The 11,943-nt window shown below is 58.8% G+C and overlaps 1 protein-coding gene across 5 annotated transcripts in view; it reads left to right on the forward strand.

The window, feature by feature from the left end:
• RAB37 (RAB37, member RAS oncogene family) overlaps nucleotides 1-11,943 on the forward strand; it is a 70,943-nt gene that overhangs the window by 54,885 nt on the left and 4,115 nt on the right. For 2 of the 5 annotated variants that reach the window (XM_059998247.1, XM_059998250.1), the window contains exons 1-3: nucleotides 7,775-7,867; nucleotides 10,554-10,664; nucleotides 11,654-11,695. In XM_059998247.1, the coding sequence (XP_059854230.1) occupies nucleotides 7,775-7,867; nucleotides 10,554-10,664; nucleotides 11,654-11,695 (246 nt within the window). Of the gene's footprint in view, nucleotides 1-1,047; nucleotides 1,159-7,774; nucleotides 7,868-10,553; nucleotides 10,665-11,252; nucleotides 11,287-11,653; nucleotides 11,696-11,943 lie in introns of those variants that run through there. The other 3 variants (XM_059998248.1, XM_059998251.1, XM_059998249.1) reach the window with 3 other exon arrangements.

Below are 11,943 nucleotides of genomic sequence, written 5' to 3' on the forward strand. Positions count from 1 at the left end.
CTGAATGCTTGCCTTTGGAAAGTGGCTACTGTCCTCTTTGAAACTAAGGCATTTACCCATTCATTCATTCATTGAGCACCCACTGGGTATCAGCCTCTGGGTGCATGTATATTTCTTCCCTGCTGCTTATGATTTTCTTTCAAATACAGCACCTGAACTTCCAGCTAATTCTCCCCACTTACTTCTTCCAAGTTCAAAAGTAGCCAGACCCTTCTTTCCCAGACTCTGCTTCCCTTTGAAATGCTGTCCTCTCCAAGGCCAAGTGCAAACTCTTCCCAAGATCTATATGCAGACATCCTGATTTTTTTTTATTCTATAGATTTTCCCATACAGGAAACCCATTGTATTAATCCAGGTCTTCCAAGAAGCAGATGCCAAAAGGGAATTAAATGCGCAAGGATTTTGTTAGTGGAAACACCTACAAGATAAATGGGGTGGGAGCCAGGAGAGGTAGGGAGAGCGGTGAGGCCATGGGGGAGGGCAGGTCTGACCCCAGGTGAAGGAGGGAGAGCAGCAAGGTTGGGTAGAAGCAGCTGAGGCTGCTGTGAAGTCTCTGGAAGGTTCTGTAAAACGTAGAGAGAGTCCTTGAGCCTAATTCGGCTTTTAGGGGCGTCTTGTGTCTCCCAGGAACAGATCTGCCTCAGTGTTCCCGCCACGCTCCACCTTTGGCCAGGAAGCTCCCGTGGGAAGCATGGCCTCAGCACAAACACGTCAGTGATGGATTGGATCGCAGAGTGCAGCCACGGGGGCCTCCGTCAGGAATGCCCCTGTGTTCGGAAGTCTGAGAGGCACATTCTCAAGGTCACCTCAGATGCTAATTAACTTGGGCTGAAACGAGGTTTCCTCTGTGCTTTCACGCTGTCCTCAGTGGTTTCAATAGGAAATCCAGAGTTTGGCCTGTGTCTGTGTGTGTGTGTGTGCGCGGGGGTGGATGCGTGTGCACACACGTATATGGTATTTAGAGAACCCACTCCCGCAGCCACCAGGACCTCTCAGCAGCCTAATCTACACCGCAGGCCCTCAAACCCCTCTGCTGCTCCCTTTCAGACCATCCTGGTGGGCGACAGCGGCGTGGGGAAGACATCTCTGCTCGTTCAGTTCGACCAGGGCAAGTTCATCCCGGGATCCTTCTCAGCCACCTTGGGCATCGGATTCACAGTAAGTACCTCTGGGCTCGGGGCCCTGCTGGGCCTCTGACAGGGTTCCGGCAGGAAACAGGTGGATGCTCACATTGGATCATTCAGGAGGTTTAATAGAAAGGCTATTTACCAAGATGCAGTCCATGGGTGGGGAAACCAGGAGGGATGGCCCAGGGCCCTTGGGCAGTTTCAAGGCGTCCATCCCACCCCGAGCCTGAAAATCAGTGAGGAGGGCACCGTCACCAGAACCAGGGACAAAGGGGGCTGCGTGGGCAGGGCTGGGAGGAGCTGCCACCCTCGGTGGTGGAACGGAGCAACCAGTGCAATAAGTCGGCCGCCCTCCCGCGTTGCTCTCCTCCTGCTTCCCCTCCATCTTCTTCCTGGGCTCCGCTCCAACTAGTAAGCAAGGGAATATCTTGATACAGACACAGGGCAAGAAGAGCCTGGAGAGGCAAAGGGATGCCTTAAAAGTTTAAGCACAGGGCTTCGCTGGTGGCGCAGTGGTTGAGAGTCCGCCTGCCGATGCAGGGGACAAGGGTTCGTGCCCCGGTCCGGGAAGATCCCACATGCCGCGGAGCGGCTGGGCCCGTGAGCCATGGCCGCTGAGCCTGCGCGTCCGGAGCCTGTGCTCCGCAACGGGAGAGGCCACAACAGTGAGAGACCCGCGTACCGCAAAAAAAAAAAAAAAAAAATGTTTAAGCACAAACCACACTTGGCATCGTCATGTGGGGCCTAGGGCGCTGGCAGGTCAAGGGTTAAAGTTCAGGTTTCAGTACTGTCTCTCCCTGGACACAGCCTCAAGTTTCCTCTATTCCCAGCCCTTCTGTGGGCCACGAAGCCCTCGCTCTAGCTCACATCCCCACTTTCACCATGGCTGCCGGCTGCTGTCAGAAGACCTTGAACCCTGGGGAGGCCTTTGGAAGGGTCTCAGCCCTCTCTTGGACAGTGGCAGGAGCAGCAGGACCCTCTTTTGGGGTCTCCAGAATCCTCGTCCCCAGAGATGCAGAAGAGCAAATGTCATTTCTTGGGCAGCATGGGTATTTGAAAGGCCAGCCCCCGGGACCGAACAGAGCACCAGGCCTGCGAGGTGCTGGGACACAGCAGAGCCACGCTGGTGGGAAGAGAGAGGGGACCCCCAGAATCTGGGCCTGCCCACTGGGTCACAGTGCAGAAGGCAAGGGCCCACGACGGAGCAGAAATGAGAGGCTGGCCAGGGTGTGCGCCAGGGCCTGGAGTGATGGGGGAGACCGAGCCCCCGGAGGGCGGGGCCGAGTCCAGGGGGGCGGGGCTGAGTTCCAGGAGAGTGCGGCCCATCCTGGCAACCCCCAAGCCTTGGACCAGGCTGCCATGAAATGAACCAGGATGGCGGTGTCAGGCGTCCTCCACCGCGGGCCCACATCACCTGCCCCTCAGCACCCAGGGCACACGGTATCCCCACAGTCACACTCCTCACTCACTCCAACCCCGTCCTTCCGCCTGTCAGAGGACAGGAGGCAGAGAGTGGGGTGGGGAGTCTGCGTCACACTCCACAGAGGCACAGGGGTGGGACCTCCAAATTCTGCCACCAGCCTGGTAAGAAAAGTGAGGCAACTCGCCCGTGAGAAGGAAGAAAGTGTGTGGTCCACAGGGCAGGCCGGGCTCTTCCCCTCTCCTGGGCCAGGGCCTTCCAGAGGCTCAGCTGCTCGCCTGGCACCGGTCAGCACCTCAGGACAAACCCGTGGGCAGCTTATGCTGGGTGAGGGCCTGAGGGCCCAACTCAGGCCTGAACCTGGGCTCTCCTGTGTCAAGTACATGACCTGGGAGCAAAACGGGTACATAGTCTACCCCTCAGCTGGGACACAAACCTAGGGGAACCCCCATACTGGTGGTAGAGGGCAGGATCAACAGCCCATGATGGGAACCACACCAAGGACAAGTGACTGACCCTGGGCCTAGACACACTGCCCAGTTATATACAAAGAGGTCTGCAGCTCTCGCTGAGAAAATGTCTGTCTCCTCCGCAAGCCCCCTTCCCACCCCTTGTATAGCACTAAGGACCCTCAATTCCTTTCCTTTCCAGAGACAGGTCTCTTTCCAACCCTCTGCTCAGAGCAGCTCAATCTTTGTGGAGCAGCTGAAGTCTCCTGTGTTGTCTGACAAAGGGGCTGGAGGGCATTGGGGTCTCCTTCCCATATCAGTGGTCTGGGGAGCCCCAGAGAGCTGGGCTGCAGGACACTCATTTGTCTGTCTGTCATTTGCACAGAGGTTTGAATCACTGCCGACAGCTGGCCATGTGCAAGTGCCCTGTGGCCAGCCCTGGTTGTGGCTGAATTCCCGGTAACTGAGGTCCTGCTGGCCTAGCTCATAAGGCTGAGTGTGGCCTGGGCAGCAGGAGAGGGGAGGAGTCCTTGATCTTTACTTTAAAGGAGACAGAGGTGGGGAATTCCCTGGTGGTCCGGGGGTTAGGACTCTGCACTTCCACTGCAGGACAGCAGGAGTCACGGGTTCGATCCCGCATGCCATGCGGCCAAAAAAATAATACTACTACTAAAAAATAAAGGAGACAGAGGTAAGTGGGGGGAACCACCTGGTATCTGTCCTCAGGCCACTTCTCAGAGCCTCTGGAGCCCACTGCTTCCAGAAGCGGGACCGGCCCAGGTCCTGGGTAGGTGCCTCTCAAACCAATATCTTCCCCAACTGCTCCCTCATCACCTCCATCAAACTGGCTGCTGAGTCCTGCGGATGGGTTCACTGGGGTGCTGACACCGACCGGGCTCACACACTAGTTGCTCCAGCTGGCCCCTCCCCCGTGCCAGTTCAGGTCCTCCTGGCTACCTCTTGCCTCGGTGTGCCCCAAACTCTGCAGTCTTGCCTGGACACTGCTGTAAAGTTCATCTTCCGAAAGCCTTGCCCCCGCGCCCCACCACCAAGCACCATCAGTCTCGCTACCGCCTTCCAATAAAGTCAGAACCCCTCATCTGCCAGCCAAAGTCTTGCACAATTTAGCCTGGTGGTTTTTCAAGCACTCACGCAATGCTCATGAAAACCTCCATTTTGTCTGCGGTGCAGATCCCAAGCTCACCCACGCCCATGTGGGGACCAGGATTTGCATGTTGTCAGCCGCCACGGACTCTCACGCAGATGCTCCTCGTGCCTCAGTCCCCCAGCCTCTGTCCTGGTCTCCCCTCTACATCCTGACCCTGCACTCACAGGGCTGTGCACCTTTCCCCCCAGCTCTGGGGGTTTCTTCCAGCCCCCTCTGCTCGTTCCCCGATCTCCTCAGCTGCACACAAGGGCCCCCCTCTGAACCACCATGAGGTTTCATGAGGCATCATCACCTGCTGTATCAGGAAGGGGTGTGGCTGTGTGGGGTGACGTGCACAGGCGGGCAGGGAGGTCTGTTAGGGGTAATGTGGGGTGTATGTGCCTTCTGGATTTGGAGGTGATGGGAGGGGCTGGGGTCATTGAAGAGGCGCTTTCTGGGAATTCCTCGGCGGTCCGGTGGTTAGGACTCCTCGCTTTCACTGCCGAGGGCGCGGGTTCGAGGCCTGGTAGGGGAACTAAGATCCTGCAAGCCCCATGGCACGGTCGGAAAAAAAAAAGAGGGGCTTTATTTGGGGGGTGATTTGTACATCTGGGGACGGCGTGAGACATGGGGGCCAGTTAGGGGTGTATGTTGGTGGTGTGGGATAAGCTGTGTAACTGTGATGTGGTGAGAGGTGTTTAGGGGGACGTGAGGTGTGTGTTTGGGAGGGGTGGTCATTTAAGATGCGTGTTTGGGGGGGGCCGTGTAAGGCATTGTGTGTTTATGGTATGATATGAGGTGTGCCTGTGTTCATGATGTGACATGTGTGTTTGTGGGATGATGGAGGGTATGTGTGGTTGTGGTGTGTCATGAGGCGTGTGTGTGTGATTGCAGCTGATACAAGACGCTGCATGTGGCTTGATCTGCGACGTGCATGGTGTGAGGGGTATGTGTTTCTGTGACGTTGCGTGTGTGTGAGATTTGAGGTGTGTGTGTGTGTGTTGTGTGCATGATGTGAGGTGTCTATTTGTGGTGTGGTGTGAGCTGTGTGTGTCTGTGTGGGGTGTGAGGTGTGGGTGGGGTGACGTGTCCCTGGTGTGAGTACTTGAGGAGATGCAGGCTGGCCCAGCGTGTACACAGCACTAAAGAGGCTCTCGGGAGGCCTGGACCTTCCAGCAGTTGTGCTCTCCAGGTCACCCATCTAGAGCCCCCATCCTTGAGTGGGTTGTGCTCCCTCCCTTTGGGGCAAAACCTGCCTCTCCTGCACCCCCAATTCTGAGCACCCCTGACCCCCTCTCGCTTCTGCCTCACTGGCCGCTGCCCTTGAACACCCCGCCTGACGCTGCAGTGTCCCAGAGGACAGTGTGTAACACTCTGCATACAACACACCCACAGGCCCCAGACCCAGCAGGCCACACAGACATGACCCAGAAGAGGGCGGCCGGGCCTCCCCGGTGCCACCAGCCCACTCGGACTCCGCTGCAGTGTACAGCAAGACAGTGCTTGTACTTCTCCCCCACTTCTGGAGCATTCACTGATGGGCAACCGTCTCCATCCCAAACCTGTGTGCCACAGGACAGAAAGGGTCTTGGTGGAGCCAATATAAACCACAGCCGGAGGTCAGAAACCAAGGTGTCGGCAGGGCCACGCTCCCTCTGAAAGCTGAGGGAGGGTCCTTCCTTGCCTCTTCCAGCTTCTGGTGGCTCCCGGAAATCCTTGGCATTCCCTGGCTTGTAGCCGCAACACTCCCATCTCTGCCTCTGTCTCCACATGGCCATTTTCTCCCCGTGTGTCCTCTTCTTATAAGGACCCCAGTCGTACTGGATTAAGGGCCCACCCTACTTTCTATGACGTCATCTTAAATAATTACATCCGCAATGACCCTCCTTCCAAATAAGGTCACATTCTGAGTTACTGGGGTTTAGGACTTCAGCATCTCTTTGGGGAGTGGGGGGAGCATAGTGCAACCCGTATCAGCCTGGTTGGCAGTGGAAGGCCCGGGAAGACCAGGCCAGGTCCCCTCTCTCCTTCCTCCTTGGTCATTACCCACTTGCGCTGAAACCCGCTCCCCTGCAGGGTTCCTGGATGAACCCTCAGGAGCCCGGGGCCCAGGACATTGAATGGACTGGGGCGTTATGTACAGCCAGAGCCTCTGGCACCCGAACAGCAGGCAAGGACGCACACCTGCAGGGCTGTGTAGAGCTGCTCCTTGCCCAGGTATGGCTCCCCGTACGAGTCCCTCCCTGTGTGCAGATGAGGTTACAGCACACCACTTCCGGCAAACAGCTCCAGCTGATGCCAAAAGTCACGTGGTAGGAGGCGGGTGCACACACAGTCCCCTCGGGGCCTGTGGTCACCCATAAGCCGTGCCTGCCCCTTGCCCCTCACCCCAACATGTAGGTAAAGAGGTGCAGGGCCCCTGCCTCTCCTCACACCCTTCACACAGTTCCTTTGCATTGCACCCACCCCGTTCCGCGGGAACCTGACCTCCCTTATATAAGACGTTGGGACAGCGTAACTGAATGGTTAGCCCAGGCCAGGGCCCCTGAACTCCGCTATAGACAACCCCGGACATACTCTCACCCTCTGTCACCAGGAGCTGCAGGGTTCCTTAGATGTCCTGGAGACTCTGCTCAAAATGATTCACCACAGGGACTTCCCTGGCGGTCCAGTGGTTAAGACTCTGTGCTTCCATTGCTGGGGGCGTGAGTTCGATCCCTGGTGAGGGAAGTAAGAACCCAGGTGCCAGTGCGGTGGAGCCAAAAAATAAAAAAGATTCAGGACTTCATGAATTCTTTTGATACCAAACCTTTAAGGCCTACTCGGTGCCAGGGGTCAGCTCTGCCTTCGGGAGCGCCTGGATTGGGAGGTGTGCAGGGAAGCCCACCTCGGAAGGCTCTCCGGGGTGGGTACATTCTGGGCGCAGCCCAACAGGGCGGGCAGAAATGGGAGGTGTCAAAGTCCAAGCACCGGCCAGGGGCCCCGAAGTGCAAATGTGCTGCAAGGTGAATATCCATCGGTCGGTAAACGCAATTACATTCAGATGACGTCGAGCTGGGGTGCATTAGCAAAAGCGAAACCGCCTGAGAGCTGCGCTCGGAACGCACGCCTCCTCGTGAACCCCGCGCCGCGCTGCCCAGGGGCGTCTCCAGCCTCCCCCGCCCCCGCTCCCGGAGCCACCTGTTGCCCGCCAGCCGGATGGAGCCCGGGCGCCGCCTCCTGGCCACGCTGCGCAGTGGCAACCCGGGCGCGGGTCCGCGGGTCCCAGCGAGGCCAGACCTTCCCCTGAAGGCGGGGTCTCCAGGGACAGCTCCCGGTGGGAACCTAACCCCGGCAGCTGGCAACCCTGGGGACCGGTCGGTCCTAGGGCTGGCTTTGGCCCACGCCCTCAGGCCAGTGTGGCGCACGGGGGCCCTCCTGCCCCTCCGGAGCTGACCCTGCGGTCCTGCGCGCCCCAGCGGGACAGCCCGCTCCACGCCAGTGTCTTTCAGGTGGCGGACGGAGGGAGGAGCCTGTCGGGGTCCGGGCCGGGGCGGTGGAGGGGAGAAGGAGTGGGTGGAGCCTAAGGCGAGGCGGTTCCTGCGCCGTCCCTCGCCCGTCGCCTACCCCAGCTCACCTCTGGTCCAGGGACATGACGGGCACTCCTGGCGCCGCTGCCACCCGGAACGGCGAGGCCCCCGAGCGCTCCCCACCCTGCAGTCCGAGCTACGATCTTATGGGCAAGGTGGGTGGGCACTGCACCCAGCGCTGGGGACTCGGTGCCGGCTCTGGGGGTCACCCCTCCCCGCGCTCTTCGCCCTGAGACCCCGGCCTCCCCGCCCAAGACCCTTTCTGGCTGCGTCTGCGTTGGACTCATCCCTTCCCCCCAGGCAGCCGGGTCTCCCAGAATAAGGAAGGAGGGTCGAGACAGAGCCCTGGGCCCATGCCAGCGTCCAGGGATCTGGGCTGGCTCCGTGGGAGAAGGGAGAGGAAGGTCGGAAGGAGCGAGTGACTCCCCACCCAGAGGACCGCAACCCCATTTTCTTCTGCCACACTCCGGCCAATACGAGCCCCAGGAATCCCATGCTTCTAGGTAGGGTTTGAGCGCACAACCCTCCAGGGTACAGGTACCCGAAGCGCTGGGAAATAGGGCTGCCTGGCGACTTGGAAAGGACGCCTCCTGGCGGCGGGGAAACTTGCAGTTAATGCCCTTCTCGCAGTTTCCAGGCCTTAGGACTGAAGATCTTTAGGACCCCAGCTGCCCCCAGGCGCTACCCCTTCCCTTTCCACCCCTGCAGTCACTGCCCACACCTTCTTCTGGGAGGATGTTGCTAGCCAGAATGCAGACCCACATGGGAATTTTCAGAACCTGAGAAAGACCTGGGGCGTTAGGCACAAGTCTCCCACCTGGGAGAGCTTAAGTCAGCTGTCTGGGGCTGGTTCCCTCTGCGGGTGGCCCTGAACGGAAGCAGGTGGGGCTGGTGGTGGACACTGGTCTGTATGCCCTCCCTCCATGCCCTTGGAGCAGGCAGGTACCAGGAACTCTGAAAGAGGTGCTGAGAGAGCCCAGAGCCTCCACTCTTCCTCTGTACGGTTGGGGATAGATTAGCGAAGGGGCCGCCCATCTCATGCTACATGGCCTTGAAGGAGACCTGCCTCTTTCTGCGCCTTGGGTTCCTCCTGCAACCCCCCTTGTTTCAGAGGAAGCCACTCTGCAAGTCACCCACCCAGAGCCGTTGCGATAAGCGTCCTCTGTGGGCTCCAGGCAGGAAGTCGGCCCCCACTGTGTTCGGGGGAGGGGAGCTGCTGAGGGCCAGCCCCAGGCCGCTGGGAACTGCCTGACCTCCTTGCCTGACACGCCAGCTGGGTGTTTGCCTAGGAGGTGGCAAGGCTGGGCAGCTGTTTGGTGGACTTGCCTGGCTGGGTGGGTGGCATCATTTGCTCAAGGCAACCGTCAACTGTAAAGTACACAGGTGCTTGCCCTACCTCCCTCTCTCCCTCCTTCCCCATCGGGTACTGGGACCCAGGAGCCAGGGAGCAATGCAGGCTCCCGAAGGCTCCTTAGCCCCCAGCCTGCCATCTGTCCCCTGGGCCAAGCGGCATCTGTGGAGAGTTGGCCTCTGGCCCCCACCAGCCTTCGTGCCCGAGGCCTGCCTAGGAGACTGAGTCCGGGATGGTCTGGGAAGAGCCTGGTGGGAGCTCCTTGGGGAGGATTAGAGGGGATGGGGCCACAGGCAGGCAGCACCCACCCCGGGCCACTCTTCTGGAGTCAGGTGGTTCATGCCAACATTGTTGACCCTAGACATTAACGGAGTCTAGAAAAGCCTCAAAGAAATTATCCCTCTTTCCTTCTAACCACTATGGAAACTGCCACAGAAGGGTTAAGAAATCTTCCTGAAGTCCCCCAGTAACCCACGTACAAGCCAGGACCCCAGCCTTCATACACCTTTGGTTCAGCCCCCCACCTCTCCACCAAAGTTAGCTAATCCCATACCCCATGCCCACAGCAGGAAAGCCCTTGGGCTCCATTGTCAAGGTCACAGCCTCAAAAATAACTCAAATCCAGTCCCTGCTCAGCCCATTAAGTATCGACTCGGCCTGTTGGGAAAGTTCCAGCATTAGGTCTGGACCTCTGTTCTCCAAGATTGAGGAGTGACTGGACAGAGGGGTCCCCTCCCCCGCCCATGGTCCCCAGAGAAGATGAGCAGAGACTGGACAGACAGGAAAGGGACAAACATACCCCCCCACACACTCCCTCCTGCTCTGCCACCTACAGTGACCAGGGATGCCAACTGTCAGCCATTTGTCCCACGTGGGAGGTTTCTGCGGAACGAACTTCAGACTAAATGTCTCTCCGCTTCAGTATAAATTTCAACCTTCCCTAATTCACGCAACGCTTTTATAAACATAAAATGTCATCAGGAACTTCCAAATAAATGTAACCAAAAGTAAAACACCTGAACAAAAGTAAGTTTAGAATATGGCTTTGCAAATGACAGAGCCGTGCCCCCAGCAGATTCTGATACACTCCCTTGGGTGGGAATCCCTGTCCGAGGTATTAACACTTCTCTTTCTGGCACCATAGCCCCACCCACGTGTGCACACATGCGTGGAACACACACAGAGAGGGAAGGGATCCTAGCACGGTGCAGAGTCGAGACCACAAGAATGTGGTTGTTCTCTGGGGCCACCGAGCACGTTTGAGGTCCTGTTAGTGCTAAGTTGGCAGCTCAGGCTTCCAGGAAACCAGATGAGGACAGGAGGGTCAGAGGGAGAGCCTGAGAGGCAGCCGGAGCCAGGGAGTGTGGAGAGGAGAGGCAGGGTGAAGGCAGCAGCAGGCTTTTCCAGAAGCAGGTGCCCTCGGGGCAGTCGGCATCCTTCCCTGGCTCTCCCTGGAAGCCCAGCTAACTGCCTCTGCCCCCATCTCCTAGGTGATGCTTCTGGGAGACTCAGGCGTCGGCAAAACCTGTTTCCTGATCCAATTCAAAGATGGGGCCTTCCTGTCCGGGACCTTCATAGCCACTGTCGGCATAGACTTCAGGGTGAGGTGGCTGCAGGCTCCTCCTCCAGCAGCGAGCCAGGGGCTATGGCTCAGGCACGGGGGACGGTCCTCTCCTCACCTGCGCTGGCTTCTCAGGACCGCTGTGGCTCACCCTAGGGCACAGGATGCTCCCCTAGGGACCCCAGAGGTGGCCAGCTAAGAGGAGTCTGGGCTTGGGGAGGCTCTTGGCTCCCCTACAGGATGAGAAATGAGAGACTGAGTCTTAACATCCTGCCCCCAGCCAGGCAGACATATCCCACAGTGCTAGCTGGGCCCCCCGGCAAGACCTGAGGTCAGCCAGTCTTTCTGGAGTCCCGGGAAGCCCAGCACAGCACTAGGTGGAGGAACTGGGCTGGCCCTGTGGGAACAGAGCAGCTTGCCAGCATTCCTCCCTCTCACCTCGATGAACCCATCTTTACAAATCGGCATCCCGGATGCCGAGGGCTCTGAGCACTGCACACGCGCACGGGCCAGGAGAGTGAGGGTCTAACCCTGGCAGGGGTGCTCTCAAAGGCCAGGTGCCTCCCTCCCAGTGCGAGGGGAAGCTTCACTGAGGAGAACTAGTGGACAGCCAGGGGAAAGACGGCCCTGCAGATCCAGCCTCTGCGGTCCCCGAGATGCTGGTGGGCGTCTTATCTCTAAGAGCTTGGAGGCTGGGCTCCGCCTGTGCACCTTGCTGAGCCCGGGCCGGGGCGAGAGGAGGGGTGCGGTCAGGCAGGTTCTCAGGCTCTCCCTGCCTTGGCGTGTTGTGAGAAGGGCAGACGGAGTCCCCAGAAGAGAGGACTCCAAAGTAGGGGTACCTGGGGACAGAGTCCCACTGCCCTGATGGGGCAATCCGGCTGGAGACGTCTCCGGGGCTCACCGGACCCCCGTGGCCCTGGGGAGCAACCAGACAGGATGTTTGCTGTACTGTAGGATTCAGCAGAAGGCAGAAACCGAGACTCCCCTGCCCTCCACGCCCACCTCTCCCTCTGCCCTTTTCTCTTTCAGAACAAGGTGGTGACCGTGGATGGTATGAGGGTGAAGCTGCAGGTGAGACCAGCGGCTGGGAGGGCTGGGGTGTGGGCGAGAGGATGGGGGAGCCTGCCCAGCCTCCGCACCCAACCACAGGAGGCCTGCGGCCCTGCGCTCCGCCTGGGCTAACTTCCTGTGGGGGTCAGGAGAGGAAACGGCCTTTGTTTGTTTGATGTCTGCAGAAAAAGCCGTTCCCAGGCACCCTCCCTTCTGTCAAAGGCAGCAGCTCTAAGTGCCTTCAGACAAGCTTAGGCTCGCTTCAAATC

This window comes from Delphinus delphis, chromosome 19 (genome assembly GCF_949987515.2).
Source record: "Delphinus delphis chromosome 19, mDelDel1.2, whole genome shotgun sequence".
In the NCBI taxonomy this organism is placed as follows: Eukaryota; Metazoa; Chordata; class Mammalia; order Artiodactyla; family Delphinidae; genus Delphinus; species Delphinus delphis.